Genomic DNA, 19,654 nt, shown 5'->3' on the forward strand with positions numbered 1-19,654 from the left:
GTTCCCCAAACCCCGGGCCGAGGACCGGTGCCGGTCCGCGGATCAATCGGCACCGGGCCGCCCGAGGAACTTCAAATAATTTCACTGTGGCGGGCGGCCGAGGCGCAGAGCATTGCGCCCTCCCAAGCCCGCCCATTGTGTGACAATAGCGAATGAAAATTCGCTATTGTTACACTGATGCTCCTCCTGACCAATCAGGGAGCGGGTCCTCCCGCTTCCTGATTGGCCGAAAGGCAAACCTCACGCCATTGGCCGAGGAGGAGGCGCCACGGGAGGACTGAGGAGGAACGCTGGCATCTCTGTATTGAAAGGGGCACGCTGGCATCTCTGTATTGAAAGGGGAACGCTGGCATCTCTGTATTGAAAGGGTGCACAGTCATCTTTTGTGATTTATATATATATTTCACAGTTATTTAGATACACTGGTCATATATTTAAAACACTGATCACATTTTTGCGTTGATAGTTTTTTGATTTACATTCGGATTTAGGTGACATCTGGAGCTGAGCGGTTGCAAGCAGCAGTGGAGTGAAGAGAAAGAGAAGGTATCACTCTTCTAGCTCTTCTATCTGTTCACCGGTACTCGTGTGTACTGACGTGTTATTGTGTCTGCTTTAACCCACAAATTAGCAAAAATGAGTATGAAACAGACATCGTTAGAAAGTTTCCTTGGGAAGAAAAAAAGGCCCAGTGAACAGACAGAAGAAGAGCCTTCAACATCAAAGAAACATGCAACTTTTAACAGACAATACCATGAGTCCTATTTGAAATATGGATTTATCGGGACAGGTGATTCCCACGCACCAAAACCGCTCTGCATAGTTTGCGGCGAGAAGCTCTCTAATGAGGCAATGAAACCTTCAAAACCGCTTCGCCACTTGACCGCCAATCACCCTGGCATAAAAGACAAGCCCCTGGAGTATTTTGAAAGAAAAAAACGGGAGCACGAAGCACAGAAGATATTTATGAGGGCCACCACATCAATAAAGGAGAATGCACTGAGAGCATCATATTTGGTGGCTAACCGCATTTCTAAGGCTAGAAAGCCATTTACTATTGGTGAAGAATTGATCTTGCCCTCCACTAAAGACATTTGCCGTGAACTTCTAGGAGAGGCTGCTGTGGAAAAGATAGCACATGTGCCTTTGTCAGCTAGCACTGTGACTAGGCGCATTGAGGAAATAGCCGAAGACATTGAGGCACAATTGTTGGAGAGGATTAATACATCACCGTGATATGCACTCCAGGTTGACGAATCTACAGATATCGACAACAAGGCACTACTACTTGTTTATGGGCGATATCTATATCAGGAGGATGTGCATGAGGATTTGTTATGTGCACTATCTTTGCCAACCAACACCACAGGAGCAGAACTGTTCAAGTCACTGGATGGTTATATATCAGAAAAACTGAAATGGTCCTTTTATGTCAGCATATGCACAGACGGAGCTGCTGCCATGACCGGACGACTGTCTGGTTTAACTGCTCGGATTAAGGTGGTTGCACCTGAGAGTGAATCTACGCATTGTCTCATTCACAGGGAAATGCTGGCAAGCCGAAAAATGTCACCGGAATTTAACAGCGTATTGATGGATGTCGTTAAAGTTATTAACCACATCAAAGCACACGCACTTAACTCGCGCCTGTTTGAGCAGCTTTGTGAGGAGATGGACGCAGAGTACAGATGCCTTCTCTTATACACAGAAATAAGATGGTTATCCAGAGGAAAATCGCTAACCAGAGTATTTGAATTACGAGAGCCATTGCAAAGATTTCTCTCAGAAAAGAAGTCACTGCTGGCAGCACATTTCAGTGACAAGGTATGGGTCGCAAAACTGGCTTACCTGTGTGACATATTCAACCTGCTCAATGAACTCAATCTGGGCCTTCAGGGGAAAATGACAACTGTTTTCAAGTTGTCAGACAAAGTAGCTGCATTTAAAGCCAAACTGGAGTTGTATGGACGGCGCGTGAACAGAGGCATTTTGGACATGTTTCAGACATTAGCAGGGATTGTAGGCGAGACTGAGCTTGAACATTCATTCTGCCAGTTGGTGCACGATCACCTGTCTTTGCTTTTAAAAGAGTTTGAGCGCTACTTCCCAACCACAAAAGACCCACGAACTGGTAAGGAATGGATCCGCGACCCATTTGCCAACAAATCAGGCGAATATAGCATGTCTATGCAAGAAGAAGAACAACTGCTGGAGATTGCAAATGACGGTGGCCTTAAAACTACGTTCGAGACAACAACTCTGCCGGTGTTCTGGATTAAAGTCATGGCGGAATACCCTGAGATTGCCACCACAGCACTTAAATCCCTATTGCCATTTCTGACAACCTATCTGTGTGAAGCGGGGTTTTCTGCAGTGACAGCAACCAAAACAAAACAACGGAATAAACTGGACATAAGCAACACACTTCGGGTGTCATTGTCTCCTATTACCCCCAGATGGAACCGTCTCGTTGCAAAGAAACAAGCTCAGGGTTCTCATTGATTTGGCATTCTAGTGAGTTAAATAAAATAAATCACTTTATATTCATTTTTTGGTGTAGCTGTATTTTATTTTGAAGGCATGTTTAAATACAATTAAATTAAAATTATTAAATCAAAACAAGGGGGCCACGGAAAAATTATCAAACATTTACCGGTCCGCGGCGATAAAAAGGTTGGGGAGCACTGGGGTAAGGGCTATGCCACTTCCCAAAGGAAGTGGTCATAGGAAGGTTTTAGTCACCCTAAAGGTGAGTAGCCCATTGGTTACCACATGCCACTCCCTGTAATGAACCTAAATTCAGTATTTAGTGCAACCTAAGAAGAGCCGGACCCATTGCCAGTAGAGAAGACTGAAAACACAACTGACTTGGCCCCAGTCCTCTCGGCCTGTCTGCAGCCTTCAAAGAAACTTGCACCCCGAAGACGACCGTCCAGCAACCCAGTGACTTCCAAAGCCTTGGGAGGACTGCCTGCCTTTGAAAAAGACCAAGAACTCCTGTGGACAGTGGACCTGTCCAGAAAAAAACATCCTCAAAGAAGAGGAAACCTGTCTGTGGAACCACGAAACCCGACACCTGGCGTGACCAGTGTACCTGACGCCCCAAGTCTAAGAGGCCCACCCATTCAGTGAAGGTTCCCTGGCGTTTCTGACCAAGAGGCCATTGTGCGCAGCGCTTGCAGTCTAAATCTGAGGACTCCCCCTGTCCGAAACCTGCCTGGTAAGCTGATTCAGAGGCCTAAGGACCTCTCCCAGCCAAAGCCTGTGGGTTGACCTCTCCCAGCCTAAGCCTGTGGGTTGAACTCTCCCAGCCTAAGCCGGCAGCCCGTTTCTGAAAGTGATCTCTGCCTCTGAATAACATTGGGTGCCCGAGGCTGTGTTAGCACTCCGCCCCCGGCCGCCCCCGTGCCACTGAGGATGTAAGTTTGGTACTGCCTTGTGGCCCCCCCTTGTACTTACCTCACCACCAAGAGATCGACTCCTGACTCCGATATACTCCCCTGTAAGCAGCAATACAGCGGATACCCCCTCTCTCCATTGGAGAGCATTGGGCACCAGATGATGTGTTGGCACTCTGCACCCAGTCGCCCCTGTGCCACTGAGGGTGTAAGTTTGGTACTACTTTGTGGCCCCTCCGGTGCTTGCCTCAACCCCCAAAGACCAACCTCTGCCACCAATTGTATTTACCTGGAAGCAGCATGTCTTCATCCCCCCAGTCTCCATTGACTACAATTGGGCATCCACTCCAACTTTGACCTCTGCACCTAGCAGCCCCGCGCCGCTGTGCGTGCACTCTTGGTTCCAACCTGAACCTTAAACGGTGCTAGCCCAGACTGGGACCGTAAGTTGTGTACTTACCTGCGAAACTGCATCATTGTTTCCCCCCATAAGGTAACATTGAAGAACTCTGAAAATTGCACTGTGTCGATTTTGGAAACAATGAAGTATTTTTAATTTAAAAACTGCTTACCTTATAACGAAGTTCTTTGGTTCAAAGCATATATAAAAGCAACTGTTTTTTTTCTAAATTTGTCTCGAATTTATTCTTTGAGTGTCTGAGTGTGTGTCTCATTATTTGCCTCTGTGAACACAACAAATGCTTAACACGACTCCTTAATAAGCTAACTGCTCACCCATACTACCACGAAAAGAGCACTAGACCCATCTATTTCTGACTCTGCAAGCCTTTGGGGATCCATTAGACTCTCTGAACAGTGTACTTTACTTTAGTGCACTAACTAGAGAGCCATCTTCCTACACTGTACCTTTTGTTTCCAGACTGAACTCTAGCATTCCTACTGATGCCTCTTGGTATGTCTTCCTCCTGCCTAGGATTATTCACCAGGATGGTTACACAGAGCAGGAGTGTATGGAGTTCAAGTCCATCATCTACGGGAATGTGCTGCAGTCCATCCTGGCCATCATCCGAGCCATGAGCACCTTGGGCATCGACTACGGAAGTAACCAGAGAGCGGTCTGTACCATTCCTTACTCTTTCAATTTCCTGTCTGTCAGGGCAAGCTCTATCCCCCTCTTCTCAGACATGCACATCCTGTGGACATGGCTTGGTTTCGAGATATGCCTCCTCTATCAGAACTTGGTCTTGGGAAATATTGTGTCACTGTGGAAAGTGGAAGAATGCCGACAACTTGCAAAATTCTAAGTACATTTGAGAAACTGTCAAAATTTCACATCTGGGGTATGATAGGTGCTCCTAAAAGGTTTCCTGGTGTTAACGGTGATATCATTCAGAGGATGACTTGAGCTTATATCTGTGGTCTCTGAAGTTTCCTTGCATTCTGAAGGGTGGGTCTTTCTGGGATTTTTAATGGAGCGGCATCTGTGTCATCATGGACGCTGTTTCTAGTCCTGGATTTTTCATCTACTTGTCTTCAAGACTGTTGGTAGAATAAGGTGATTAGAAGCAAAGTAAACATACACATAATGTATAAGGTTGTCATACAAAAACTAAGGGCTGGAAAAAGTGTCCGCGATGACCAAGAGTTTGGTAGCCACCTCCAGGCACAAACCTGATGGCGTCTCAGCGCCCTGAAGCCAGCCTCGTGATGATGTAAGAGTTGACAAGCTAAGGTGTCCCTCCTGAAGTGCCCACGATTTTCCGAGGGTCTATCTGGGCTACTCTTCCTCTGATGAACTTGCAGGCACTCAGTGTTATTGCTTTCTAAAACCTGACTCGAGATTATCTCTTCGGGAAATAACTCAGTGACAGCTGTATTCTTAGTGTAAAAGGTCATTTATTAGGACAGGGTTGCATAAGCAAAATAACCTTAACTTTCATAACGTAAACCGTAACTTTATTAACGCCCTCCCTTTAACATCTGCCTCGCTCATCCTTCCCCTTCAAACCCTTATTTCGTTTCCATTCCCCTACGCACTCCCCTTTTCCTTTCATGCCCCATTTGGTTCGTGCGTACCCCCACTCAGAGCCTTCACCTGCTTGTTTATTCCCTAGAAGGGTGGCCAAGCCCGCATCTGGCTCACCACCCTCCCCCATCTACTGCTCGCTCTCTGCTGCAACCTGCCCTAACTGACAAGTAAACCTCCCCCCTTTTTTGCCCTACCTCTAACTTCCATCCTTCAAAACTCTTCTTCCAATTGCCGGGTGGGTGGGAGGCCAAACTATCCGCACGATGGGTCCGCGCGGAAAGAGGCCGGTCCCTCCACCCCCACCCCTTTTTATTCCCACCCCTAAGACCCACCCCCACTTACCTTACCCCCAATCCCCTGTCCCGCCGTCACTTCCTTTCCCCGAACCGTCCCGCGGGGAAGACTAGAGCGTTGCTCTATGCTTCCCGCGGGCCCCCTCATCGGGAAATAACTCAGTGACAGCTGTATTCTTAGTGTAAAAGGTCATTTATTAGGACAGGGTTGCATAAGCAAAATAACCTTAACTTTTATAACGTAAACCGTAACTTTATTAACGCCCTCCCTTTAACATCTGCCTCGCTCATCCTTCCCCTTCAAACCCTTATTTCGTTTCCATTCCCCTACGCACTCCCCTTTTCCTTTCATGCCCCATTTGGTTCGTGCGTACCCCCACTCAGAGCCTTCACCTGCTTGTTTATTCCCTGGAAGGGTGGCCAAGCCCGCATCTGGCTCACCACCCTCCCCCATCTACTGCCAACCAGCACCAACCCACTTGGCGTTGTGCTGCCCCACCCCCCCCCAGAGACGCTACTGCACCCCGCGCTACTCATTTCTTGTTTGTAATCCACAAATTCTCTCCCCACAACTCTTCAACCAGCAGTCTCAGATCTGTCAAATAATACGCATTCCCTAGTGTGGACAAGTGGACCCCATCATCTCTGAATAAAGCTGCCTCCTGCTCCGTAATATTTTCATGCTTAAGTATCTTTATCCCCTGAGCCCAGCAGAACACTCTCATTGCTCTGTTGAGTTTCCTTCGAGCCCGTTCCATGGCTCCGTACTTTACTGCCCCTCTCCACACTCTACGTGGAACAAGCTCTGTCCAAACCAAGCATGTACCATGCAGTTTTTTCTTGAGAATCTCCAAGTCCCTCTGCATGTGCTGCAGTAGCGTGAGTCCTGATAATTTTACCAAATCATTCTCTCCCAAATGAATGATCAACAAATCGGGACATCCCCAGTTCGATAAGTTAGTAGTGATGAAAGGAAGCAGGTTACCCCACCGCATTCCGCTCTTCCCCCACCATAGCACCTCGTGCCGTCTGCTGGATAGTCCCAAGGCCCGACCATATATCTGCTTCTCGGCGAACTTCGCTGCCCAATGTACAAATGAATGGCCGACCAGCCATGTCACCGTCTTGCCCTGCGATGGACCAAGCGCATCTCCTGCAACGGAAAAATAACTGTAACATGTGTTTTTGAACATCCAAACCCCCCCCCCCTCAACCAAAAACTTTGAAGCTATCCCTCCTCACATCTCAGGGTCTAACGTATCGTTCACAACACCTTGATCTCCAGCGGCCTATTGCCCTAATCTTTGCCCAGTCCCAACCCAAATGCGCTGCAGCCGTGGCCGCCCCAATTCTGAATGAATGCGTGCCAAAATCCATGGCCTGACGGCCCACACGTCCTAAAGCCATCCTTAATACTCGCAGGAACTGAAAACTGGTGAGCTTGGAGCCTGACCTGTGTGTGAAAACCCCTGCTTCTTTGTTCAACCTGCCTGAAAATTGCCACTTACTCCATTCCGCAACAGGGCAGGCCAACACGTTGCCCCCTTTTTCTAACCATACCCACTTACCCCTGCCTAGTTGATCGGTTTTTGATCGTCTAAGCCAAATCCCTAAACGGCCACCGTGCGCGCACACATCATTGTAGCGTACCCCCACCGCCCTGCCAACCCCCAGCAACTCTGACACTCGGAAAGCTCCAAAAAACATCCACACCATGCATAGTCGAAAAAATGCCAATTCGTAATCGTCTGCGCAACATACCGGCAGTACGTGTAACAACTCCAGTAATAAATCAAAATCAATGGGCTCCCTGGCCGCTCTACCCTCTACCGATCTAATCCTGCCCCAACCTTTCAGCATCCTTCCCAGCAGATCGTTTCTTGCCGGGTCGTGATCAAAAAACAATTTCCCATAAAACGATACCCCTGCCAATTTTCCCCCGATAGTGGCTGCTGACAGACCTTTCTGAATCATATGCAGCACAAAACGCAACGCCCGATGCTCTAACTGTCCCTTGCTTTGTCCCCAAAAACTTCCTATAAACCGTTCAAAAAACTGAAAATCCAACCAAGCCAGCCGGTAACTTCGCCGAGTAGATTCCGCTAAGGACATCTCCACCAGCCCTGTGATCATGCCCCCCATTCCCAAATGTCTGCCGGGACCGGTGTCTTGTTCTGTTCTGCTCCTGGCGCCAGGTTGCGGAAACGCTGCCACTGTGAACGAGACAGGGAATCCGCAATCTCGTTGAAAACTCCTGGAATATGTACAGCTTTAAATATCACATTCAGAGATAAACATTGCAACATAAAACGGCGCAACAAGCGCAACACCCTCACATCCCTCGCCTTCTGTCTGTTCACCAGCTCAACGACCGCCATATTGTCGATTCTGAATAAAACTGTCCTGTTTGCCAATTCCTGTCCCCATACCGCCATGGCCACCAGGAGGGGAAAAAATTCCAAAAAGGCAATACTTCTTCCCTATTTTAACCATAATGTTGGCCACGCCTCCGCGCACCACCGGCCGTCCCAGAAAATCCCAAAGCCATGCGCTCCCGCCGCATCCGAAAAAATCTGCACCTGCCACACTGTCTCTTCTTCACAGAACCACATAGATACCCCATTGAATTGTTTCAAAAATGCTTCCCACACTCTCACATCTTCTCTAAGTCCCGTCGACACTCTTATTCTGTGGTGTGGCAAAACTGCACCCGACATGGACAAACCCAATCGCCTACAGAAAGTCCTTCCCCCCCTAACTACCCTGCAAGCAAAATTGAGATACCCCAACAGCTTCTGGGCTGTCCGCAAGTCGATTTTTCGTGCCTCTTTCACAAGACCCAAGAAAACCAGTATCTCCGTTACCTTCTGTGCCGGTAATCTGGCCGTCATAGTATTGGAGTCCAACTCAATACCCAGAAAAGTTAGTACCGCTGCAGGGCCTTCAGTTTTTTCGGGTGCCAAAGGCACCCCCATCTGTTGTGCCGTCTCCTGAAAGATTGTCAGGGCCCTCTGGCATTCTCCTGAATTCTTTTTCCCTACGAACAGGAAATCATCCAAATAATGGGTCACCGCATAGTGCCCACTACTTTTTACAAACACCCACTGCATGAAGGTGCTAAATGCTTCGAACAAAGCGCATGAAATTGCGCAACCCATGGGCAGAACCCTGTCCACATAGATGGCCCCTTCAAACTGCATCCCCAGCAAATCAAAGTCCCCAGGGTGTATTGGTAGCAACCGGAAGGCAGATTGTATGTCGCATTTTGCCAGTTCTGCGCCATTGCCACACCCCCTGACCAATTTAATAGCATCGTCCACCGACGCATACTCCACTCTGGTATCTTCTGCCGCAATGAAATCGTTAACCGATGTGCCCTCCGGCCATGATAGGTGATGAATCAACCTGAACTCACCCGGGGCCTTCTTCGGCACGACTCCCAATGGGGAGATCATTAAATTCTGACTTGGCCACTCATAGAATGGGCCCGCAATTCTACCTAATGACAGCTCCTTGTCCAGCTTCTTCCTAACCACTTGAGGTAGTTCCTTCGCAGACCGCAAGTTGTCTGCCCAGCGCCTCTCCCGCGGGCCTTGATAGCTGACCCTGAACCCCTCTTGAAAACCTACAGCTAACTTCAACGCAGCTGCCTCATCCGGGTATCTGTGAAGCCATGGCAAGATAAAATCTACCCTAACTGGAGTAGGTCCCCTTTGGAGCAGGAGCGCCCTGGGTCCCTCTGCCTTTTGAGGCCCTCCATTGCTCGGAGGGGCTGGAAAGTGAAAAACATTGTGTGACCGGATGACGGCCCCCGCACTTGGAGCAGTCGTGTTTAAATTTACAAGGATGTCTGGAGCAGAAACCCTTGTTGAAATTCCAGCACGCTCCTGTCGTGCTAGGTGTTGTTTTCTGTCCCACACCCGCCCCCCCCGGAGCGGGACGTGCCTGAAATGGCTTATAGATCACCGGTAAACCACTCGCTGTATGAGTTGATGCCGTGGATTGCGATGACGCCACCCATTGCATCCATAATTCTGGGTCGACATCCCCCCATGGCTTATCTGGGTTAATGCTCACTCGGGCTCTGAACTCTTCGTCGTAACTCAGCCAGGCAAAACCCCCAAAATGCATCTGCGCTTTCCTAATAATGTCCATGTATTTAAATAGCGCTATAGCTCTGTCAGGGTATTTCTCACAATAAATACTCGCAAAAATCAGAAACGCCGATGTCCAGTTATCCATATTGATTGGGACCCTCGGCCTACGGGCCAGCTCCCACTCCTCCTCCTTAGACCCTTCCTTGGCTTGTATGTCCCTATGTAATAACTTAAAGACGTCCACATACTCGTGTCTCCATATTCTGGCTTTCGTTTTCTCCGCCACATGTGAGCCCAAAGGCATAGCCAATCCCATATAGGGTAGCCTCTTTTTGTGTTCACCCCCTTCCTTTGCTTCTGCGCCTGACTTCTCCCCTGTTGCCTTGTCTCCACCCTCGCCCTCGGTCGTGGCTCTGGCTTGTGTCTCTGTACCTTTTTCCCCGCCCTGTTTATCCTTAGCTGGTACTGGGTCAAGTATCAAACCATCACCTACTCCTACAGACTTGTAAATTGGCGCATCATCCCCTTTTCCGCCATCCCCCCAGACCGACCACCATTGCCCTTTACCTCCTCCTTGTGTAGCCACAGGCCGCGAAACCTTCCGGGCCCCTCGGCCCCGTGCTTGCTCTTGCCTCTTTCCTTGTGTACCACTGCCGTAGTCCCGTTCCTGAAAAATAGAAGCGGAGAGGGGGGTTGCGCCGCTCGTGCGTCCTCTTCCTCTCCCCCTTAAGCTGAGTATCTCTGTCTCCCTGATCTCCCCCTCTTCCCATTCCTCCAGCTCCTCCTCATAATCCAGTTCCAGCACATCATCCTCACACACATCCATCTGTTTACTAGCGTTCCCGCTCATCATCATATAGTTAGCAGGGTTATCCTCATGGCCCTCGTGGCGTCCGCCACCTCTGTATTGTCCCCGATCCTGCGGAGTAGAGAAGGCCGCCGAAGACCCCTCTAGCGCTTCGGACCAACGTGCAGGGGCCGTGTTGCGCCCCGTTGGCATCGCCTTCTTTCTGCCAACCTCTTGCCTTGGCATTGACCTTCCGCGCCCAGTCTGGCCGCATGCGCCACTGGTACCCACTGCGCTGCCTAGACCGCTATCCATCCCTGTTTCCTGGCCCATGTCGCTCGGAACCCATACCCAACTACCTTTCCCGGCGTCTTGCGGCCTGGTTCCTGTGCTGCCTACGCTATCTGCTGGTCTTTTTAGCTGCCGGCCGTGTGGCACGGACATGTCCCGCTCCAAGCACAATTGGGCCCACCTGTCCTCCGTTTCTGCCACTATGCGGCGCTGTTCCCTAATCCTGGCCTCTAGGTCCCAAGCCTCGTCCATATCTAGCCTGCCAGGCCAGGGGCCGGGGGGCGTTGACTCCCCTGCCTGCCCTCGCGTCTCATGGGACTGCCCCTTACCGGCCCTACCCTTGCCCAACCCGCCCGTGAGTCTGGGCCCCTTGCCTTTCTTTTTGGTGTTGTTGTTAGCCCCGCCCTTAGGCAGAGACAAGTCCATGGGCATGGGGTCAGTGGGGGGTGCGGGATGCTCGCGCACTAACTCATCCTGCACGGGGGCGTCTGTCTCTAAAAACTGATCCTGGGGCGGATCTATGCCCCCCACCTGGCGCGCTGGTGCCGTGCCCTCGTCTGATGGGCCTGGCTCGACCACTGGACCTTCCCCGTCACCTGATTGGCTGGTGGGGGAGGGTACGCCATGCGCCCTTTCCACCGCCGCTTTTTTGGGTTTCTTGGGCCTCTCGGGGGATGTGCATGCGGCTACGGCCGCCGCTACTCCGCTTGACGCGGCACGCGTCGGCCGCACCATACCCACCCAAGCCTGTTCTAAAACCCCAGGCCTGAGGAGGTCAGCCCGACCCGCTTCGCCAAGTACGCGAAGCGCGGCCCGTACCGCCTCCGCGTCGTGGCTGGCTGCCATGGCGCAGGGGCGGGCCTCCCCTTTTTTTTTTTTTTTTTTTTTTGTGTCCGGGCCTCCTGTACTCGGTGGGAAACTAAGACAAGGGCTCTATGTTAAAATGATTTTCCCTTATTATTTTTATATCTATATAAATATCTATATTTTTTTTTTTTTTTTTTTTTTTTTTTTTTTTGGGGGGGGGGGGGTCCCCTACCGAGTGCGGGGGGAAAAAACTCTCTGCCCTGTGTGTGTCCTTCTAACTTGTGTTCCCTGTTATTTAAAAGAAATATATATATATTTATGTATATTTTTTTTTTTTTTTTTTTTTAATTCTTTTTTTTTTTTTTTTTTAAATAGTAGTGCCCGACCGGTTCCTTTCTGACCCCGGTTGTGTCTGTCTACTCCCGGTTGCTACCGCAACCCGATCTTTTTTCCGGCCGCGGAGCCGCAGGAGCGGCCTGGCCGGCTGCCAAACCACACGTGCAGCCTGGAAAGGGGGAACGGCCGCCCGCGGAGGAGCGCGTTGCCGCCCCCTGTTAATTCCCGCCCGCGGGGGAGAGCGTGTGCCCAGCCCTGGTTGCCGCGCGCCCCACCGACCACACCGCCGAGAACCCCACACTACCTTTATAAAAGCACCCACAGGGACCGGCCAAACTATCCGCACGATGGGTCCGCGCGGAAAGAGGCCGGTCCCTCCACCCCCACCCCTTTTTATTCCCACCCCTAAGACCCACCCCCACTTACCTTACCCCCAATCCCCTGTCCCGCCGTCACTTCCTTTCCCCGAACCGTCCCGCGGGGAAGACTAGAGCGTTGCTCTATGCTTCCCGCGGGCCCCCTCATTATACCTTCACTCAATGACCAAGTCCCAGCAAAGGCCCCTGGAGAGGCACGCTCTCTGTACTCCATGATATCTATAAGCTTCCCGTTTTTCAGCATGTGTTTAATGTAGAAAGTTAGGGCGGAACTTAAATTGAATTCACATATTTAGTTTTGGCTAAATACGTTTACATTGACCCGCTTGAAACACAGTAGTTTTAGTTGGTTTTAGTTAACAACGAAGGCCCAGATTTGCTATCCCTCCTTCACGAAACCGAGAGCTGTGTGAAAAACTGTAGCCCACTGTTGGGAGGAAGGCAAACAACTGCGCAGTGCCAGAGCGCATAGAGGCAGATTAGTGAAATACCGCTTGAACCCTGGCGTGCACCTGGCTTCAGTTGACTTCAGGGTCTGGCGCAAATGGTTAGGTCGCGCTACTTTCTTGGATCTGGCATTGCACCAAAGCATGAGGTCATTGCGCTGTACAGACCCAGAGAACCCTTGTGGCGCTACGTGAGGGCCAATTTACCGTAGAAAATAGTGTTTAAACCTGATTGTCTGCTGTTTGTGCCCTCTGTGTCACGCCAGTGCAAACCTTTCACAATTATGGGCCCAAGTCTGATGTAAAAAAAGTTAAAATAGGTATTACTGAAAAAGAAACGGTTGCATTTTAATAATTGATTTTCTTGCTTTTATTGCACAAGTTGTTCTGATAAAAACAAGAAAACACTGTATAGTGCTTTATTGTTTCGATACAGTCCGTTTGTCATGACTGGCTCATAAGATATTACAATTCACGTATTCGAGTAAAAACTAAGACACTATTTTTGTTGAACACAGAAAATATTGAGGGGTCTCCTTTAGGCAGACCTTCTACGTCAGTAAATTCGATTCCAAATGGTGGAGACTTTTAAACATACAGACGAGTAAAGCTGCAGTGTTCTGCTGACATCTACTGGCATCATTATGAAACTATTCGAGCTATATCTTTCATTAGAAAATATGTTGAGTTGATCAGTAGCGATCTTTTTCTGCTGGGCCACTTTAAGTATCAAAAATAAGTGGTTATATCGTCCTTTTAGTGACACAAATGTCAAATATCAGAAATCATCATTAGATTGTTGCGTCCCGTGAACACCCCTTTGTACCCAGAGAATAGGAGGCGTCCCCACATTTTTAAGAACGTTTCAAATGGGTAAAACGCGGCGTTGTTATTTTTTTGTCTATGTTTTTCTCAAATCAGCACTTAAAATTAGGAGATCACGGATCCAGGAACTATCATTACCCTCGATACGGAATCCGTGACAGCCCCACCGAAATGTGCTGACTCGGTCCCAGTGCAGTTTCCCAACACTTGGCACATTCAGCGTTGCCTGCACTTAGTCTGCCCTGAGGTGAGGGGGATGACTCTTACTTGCAATACCTGTTGTGCCCAAAACAAATGCCTCACTTAAAGGACCATCAGCATCAATCTTTCTTTGCTTCTCCCTGGCTGGGAACTAGCTTGACTTTGATGTCAGGGCTACAAAGGAATCTGAGGCATTCAACTTGTCCCTTCACAAGTATTTGAGTTTTCAAAGCTGTGTATGTAGGATATATGACGGACAACATAACAATTCAGATCTATCTGTCCTGGGAGCAATTCATCAATATTCATTTATGTAGCACTCAATAATAAATCTTTATAACTACTCAAAGGAACCTTTTAAGCAATCTTAGAATTACAAGGCAGCGAGGATTAAACAGCAAGTATCTATACTTAAGCCTTGAAGTAAACATGCTGCTCCTTGTTGCTGGTTCATAACTAACTAAACTATATTGCAAGGATTATAAAATGTAACCTGCAGGTAATTCAGTGACCACTGCTGCTAAAGCACTCACCCACTGAGCTGTCTACATAAAACAGATGTCCGTGACCTGCATGTTGCCGGTTATGCTGTGCAACAGTCACACCAGGTTATTTTATGATGAGTCAAACCATTGGCTAGCGAGCACACAGATTTCTCCAGCAAGAGCATTAGCCACCGGGGAAACACTTACTGTTGTTATACCATGGAAAGTGCTTGGGTAAACACAGATCTCCGCAGCAAGTCCCCGTAAGATACTTTAAAATGCAGTCTTTTCACCAATAAAGCCAGCACAAATGCTTGATGCTAATTTCTTTAGAACAGAGTCTTTAAAAACCTAAAAAGAAAAAGCAGTAGAAGAAGTAAAACCTGGGGCCAGGTGTATAATTTTTCCTAATAGCAATTACCTAATTGCGATATTCTGCGAATCGCAATTAGGTAATCGCTGTTTGAATGTATGAAACTCCAGGCCTTTTATTTAGTGATTCCCAAAGACTCGCAAATAGACCTACCTCATTAATATTCATGAGGTAGGTCGCAATTTGCGACCCATTGTGAATGGCTACAATCACAGGGATGGTGGCCTGCTGGGCTCAGCAGACCAACATGTCTGTGATTGCTTTTAAATAAAGCAATCTTTTTTTTTTTTTTAAATGCAGACCCTTTTCCTCAAAGGAAAACAGGATGCATTAAAAAAAAAAAAGTTTTCTTTTCATTTTTTAAGTGTAGGCAGTGGTCTGTTGGACCACTGCCTACTCTTAAAAAATGTTTTTCATGTATTCACAAAGGGGAAGGGGACCCTTTGGGAACCCTTCCTGTTTGCAAATGGGTTACCACCTACTTGAAGTAGGTGGTAAAATGCAAATGTTTTGCGACTGCATTTCGGTCACAAAACCTTCCTAAATAACTCTGCGATTCGGTATTAGAAAGTGACGCCCTTGACACGCCCCTTCCTAATGCCAAATCGGTATGTAGTCGCAATTCCAAATTGTGATTTGTTAACAAGTTACAGAATCACAAATTAGGATTCATACATACCAAAATGCTTTTTTGCCGAGTGTTTACGATCGCAAAAATGCATGATACGTCTGGCCCCTGGTTCTTTCACCCAAGTCTAAAGCCACAGGTTCTTGCTCCCGGCTGCTGCAGAACCTTTCATTGAAGTTTTAGGTCAGGACACTGCTCTAGCACATTATAATTCATAATGCCAAAATGCTGGCAAAGATTTAGACAAACGTTCATGCTGCAACTCCACAATAGACCAAAACGCACGAAAACCTTTTTGCTTAAGAAAAAGACTGATTCATAAAGGTAAGGACTACCTCAGGCGAGCAACTAAGGGCAAGAGGAGTCACAGCGTGCACCTGTTATTCACTCATTAACTCATACATACCCTCTGAACCTGTCTCTTCCAGGAGGATGGACGTCTCCTTTGCCACCTGGCTGATTCCATCGAGGAGGGCACCATGCCACCGGAGCTGGTGGATGTGATCAAGAGACTGTGGAAGGACGAGGGGGTCCAGGCCTGCTTCGAGCGAGCCGCTGAGTACCAGCTTAATGACTCTGCACCCTAGTAAGTCCATACCTGCACAAACAAAATTATTTCTGCTCCCCTGTTCTATCAAGCTTTCCTTCACCTCTCCCTCCACATATACTCCCATTTTTGTCCCCTCCTTCTAATATTACCATATTTCCTTCTGTTCTTCTTCTCTTCTTCCTGATGCCCCATCTCACTGTCCCATTCTGTCCTCTTCTCCTGAGCGATTGCTGTTTCCATTCCACCCTACATTCAGCTCCTGATCTGCCACCTTTGGTTGTATTCCTTCCTGGCCCCTCCGTTTGAAATTTCACATCACTTCCATTCTTCTCCCCTCTTTATAATCTTGCCATCTTTACTCCCATTTCTTCCCTTCCTCCTCCTGTTCGCAATCATTTGTATTTCCATTCCAGCGCCTCTTCTAGTTGCCACAATCTTTACATCTCTTTATCTCCTTCCTTCTCATCTCGCCATCTTTATTTTGATTTTACCACCTTTATGTGGATCTGACCATATTTACTTCGATTTTACCATCTTTATTTCCACTTCTCCCCTTCCTCCTCCTGATCTCACCATCTTTACTCCTATCTGTCCCCGTCATGATCTCACCTTCTTTACTTCCACTCCAGACTCTTTGTTTGACCTCACAATCTTTACTTCCACTCCAACATCCTGATCTCACTCCCATTTATACTGCTCTGCTCCCTCGCTCACTCTCAGTCTTTGCGTTAACATCCACAAGAACAATGGGAGAAGCAGGAAATCCCTCTTCTCGGGTCCTCGGGCACTTAGTAGTGTACAAAGTGTGACATGTTGCCCTGCAGAAAAAGTTGGCAACCCATAAACACATACTTAAGGTTTGCAATGTGAGAGGGGAGGCTGATCATGATGTAACTAATAACCATAGACTCTCAGTTCCACGAGCCATCACTGAGGATCACAAGCACCAGGCCTCATCCATTATGGACCATGATGGGCCTGACCATATTCGTTTTTCACGTGTCGAGCTCTGTGCCATAGCTCTGATTCAGCAGAAGCCACTCTGAAGAAATGTTCCAAAGTGGTGTGATTTTTTTTTTAGGCCCCCCTGATTTCTTTTGCCAATATCCTGCTTTGGACCGCAGTGCTTTCCTCCGCTCACCCTTCAAATATTTCCTTCTCTCTCCATTCGACAACACCTTGTGACCAATGACTCATTCATTAGTTGGGAAGAGTTAGGGAGACAGTAAGGTTTAGTGTTGATTGTGACCAATGAAGGAGGAGACTTGAGGTCTAAACTCAACCTCCATACTTCACCATATTGTGTCACGTGATGTCTGGGCTTCACTTCTCTTATATACCAGCAACGATCAGAAGCATGATGAACACTAATGCCAAGTCTCACACACTCCGACAAAGTGTCTGGCAGAATCACAGTGTAAATCAAGCACTTCCCCTAGTGACCCTTATAAAAGCAGCTCAGAGTGCCCTCTTTTGATTTTTCCTCCAGCTACCTCAATGAACTTGACAGGATCACCACCCCCACATACATCCCCAATGAGCAGGACGTGTTGCGTTCTCGAGTGAAGACCACTGGCATAATTGAGACACAGTTCTCCTTCAAGGACCTGCACTTCAGGTAAGAAACCTTTATCTACTTTCCTGTCCCCACCACAGGTCCAATACACAACAGTCTATCCTAAAATAATTCCCAAGGTCCATGAGAAGTACTGATTGCACTCTAAGTGAGAAACATGGGAATGTGGAACGTCAGCGTTTGATAGTTCACTTATCAGGGTCGTGATGGGGAAATGTCATGGCTTGAGACTTCGCTTCAGAATGTTATCACTTCCATCGAGATAGTTCTAAGACCATTCAGGGTTCTTCATTATTGAGAACAAAAAACAATGGGATGTAGTTGTTTTTTTATATTAGATTGTACATGTGCTGTCCTGTACCTTTAAGGGGGCCAGTGGAATTCCGGAGTGGAATTCTGACAGCAAGTGAAGAATGTATGTGGTGTTCCAAGTCATATGGACTTGGGATCACACTGCCTGTAGCTTCTGCTTCCAATAAAGGCATCACTTATTGGATTGTGCTTTACAACACATTTTTGCGACAAGCTGTCCAGCCCTTCAATAAGCAGAGATGCAGTAGATAGTGGACAGAATGAAATCACTACACTGGAAAGTATTTCCCTGCTCTAGAGTAACACATTCATGCTTGGCGATTGGTGTGAGGTACACAACTGTAGTGAGGGAGACCACATAAGCCTAGCAGGATTTTTGGAGGGCATTTCATACTTTGTGCCCATAAACTAAACTGTCCTTGCGGCAGTTCCAGGGCAGCCTCCAATATTCATTTGAACTTTCATCAAGTGGCACCGTACACGCCCCATTGTTTTACTTGCACACACCACGAGCCACTGTGCAGTCACTGCTCTGTTCTACAAGAGTCTTAAGTCAAGAAGTACAGGAGGATCAGGAATGCACATGCACTGATGGGAATGTGCTACAGAATCACAACCTCAGACATTGCACACTGGAGTGCCATCCCAAAGAAGGATTGTCTTAAGGCGAAGGCTTAGAGTGCCACTTTGGTAGTGTGAGGAACATGATTAGGTTGAGACTGGATGAGGATGACAGATGGCATTTGCAGGATATGGATGAGGGTGACAATTAAATTAATTAGTCCAAAGTGGAGCTTACCTTAGACTAAAAATTATGCTGTTGTCTTGATGGACATGCACAGTCAGTGGCTGGAAATAGAGTGGGGTAGAGAGGTATCAGGTTATAGACTGCCAACACCATCAAAGAATTAAGGAATATCTTCTCAAGAGAGAGGGGTACCCAAGTGGATGGTAACAGATAATAGGATCTAATTCTGCTCTGTTGCAAAGAGATAGTTAAAGAAAACTGTTTATAACCCACAATCTAACAGCAAGGTGGAGATTGTAAACTGAAACATCTGAGGGTGATTAATGTGGCTTTTAACAGCAGCCTAGATCTAAACAAGGTGTTGGAAGGTTCTGAGTGGGCATATTGTACATTTGTCAGTGATGCCACCAGTCACACTCTAAGAGTGATGGGCAACAGAGAGGCTAGTATGAAGCTGGTACAACAGTGGCTCATAGATTTTGTGACTAGATAGAATAGTCAGGTGGGAGAGGAGGCTCTAAGAACAAACAAGTAGCAAAGGCCTTGCAAATACGATTGGGTAAAGGTGAGCTAGATGTATTGGACTATGTATGTCAAAAGTCAAGGGACTGTTGAGAATGAGCATGGTGAATGAAGACGGAGTTGAGTTAAAAAGTGGACAGGGATGGAAAAAAAAGAGAGTGTTGTAATATCAGAAGGGAATTGTGAAACAGGAAGAGTTGTGAGGTACGACTGAAGAAGAGAGTTGCACCTGGATGATGGTAATTACAAAATATGTTGTGGAGGAAACAAGAGGTTGAGTAAAGAAGGGCAAGGAGGAGGAGATGAATGTGGCATTGGAGAAGGTGGGAACTGGATGGTTGGAAGAGGGCATCCTGCCAGATCGGTTTTAAGCTATAAAAGGAGGGCACCTATGAGAGTTCAAGATTACACATTGTAGGGGTGCTTCATCTTTACCTTTTCTCTGAAAATGTTATCTGTTGTTTTTATATCCATATGTACACAGTGAGTCTTGCTATTTCTTTCTAAAAGATTACAGGGTCATTCTTGTTTCCATTTCATTTGTTTCAGGATTTCTTCTCATTTCTATTTTTTGCCCTAGTGCTTAACTATGCTATGTTAGTTTCATATATG

At 47.6% G+C, this 19,654-nt stretch overlaps 1 protein-coding gene across 1 annotated transcript in view; it reads left to right on the plus strand.

Moving 5' to 3' along the window:
• The window catches only part of GNAT2 (G protein subunit alpha transducin 2), a 78,883-nt gene that overhangs the window by 39,123 nt on the left and 20,106 nt on the right, over window positions 1-19,654 (plus strand). The window contains exons 3-5 of the mRNA XM_069238357.1: window positions 4,333-4,474; window positions 15,763-15,920; window positions 17,374-17,502. Of these exons, the coding sequence (XP_069094458.1) occupies window positions 4,333-4,474; window positions 15,763-15,920; window positions 17,374-17,502 (429 nt within the window). The remainder of the gene's footprint in view (window positions 1-4,332; window positions 4,475-15,762; window positions 15,921-17,373; window positions 17,503-19,654) is intronic.

The sequence above is a fragment of the Pleurodeles waltl genome, chromosome 6 (genome assembly GCF_031143425.1).
Source record: "Pleurodeles waltl isolate 20211129_DDA chromosome 6, aPleWal1.hap1.20221129, whole genome shotgun sequence".
NCBI classification, from domain to species: Eukaryota; Metazoa; Chordata; class Amphibia; order Caudata; family Salamandridae; genus Pleurodeles; species Pleurodeles waltl.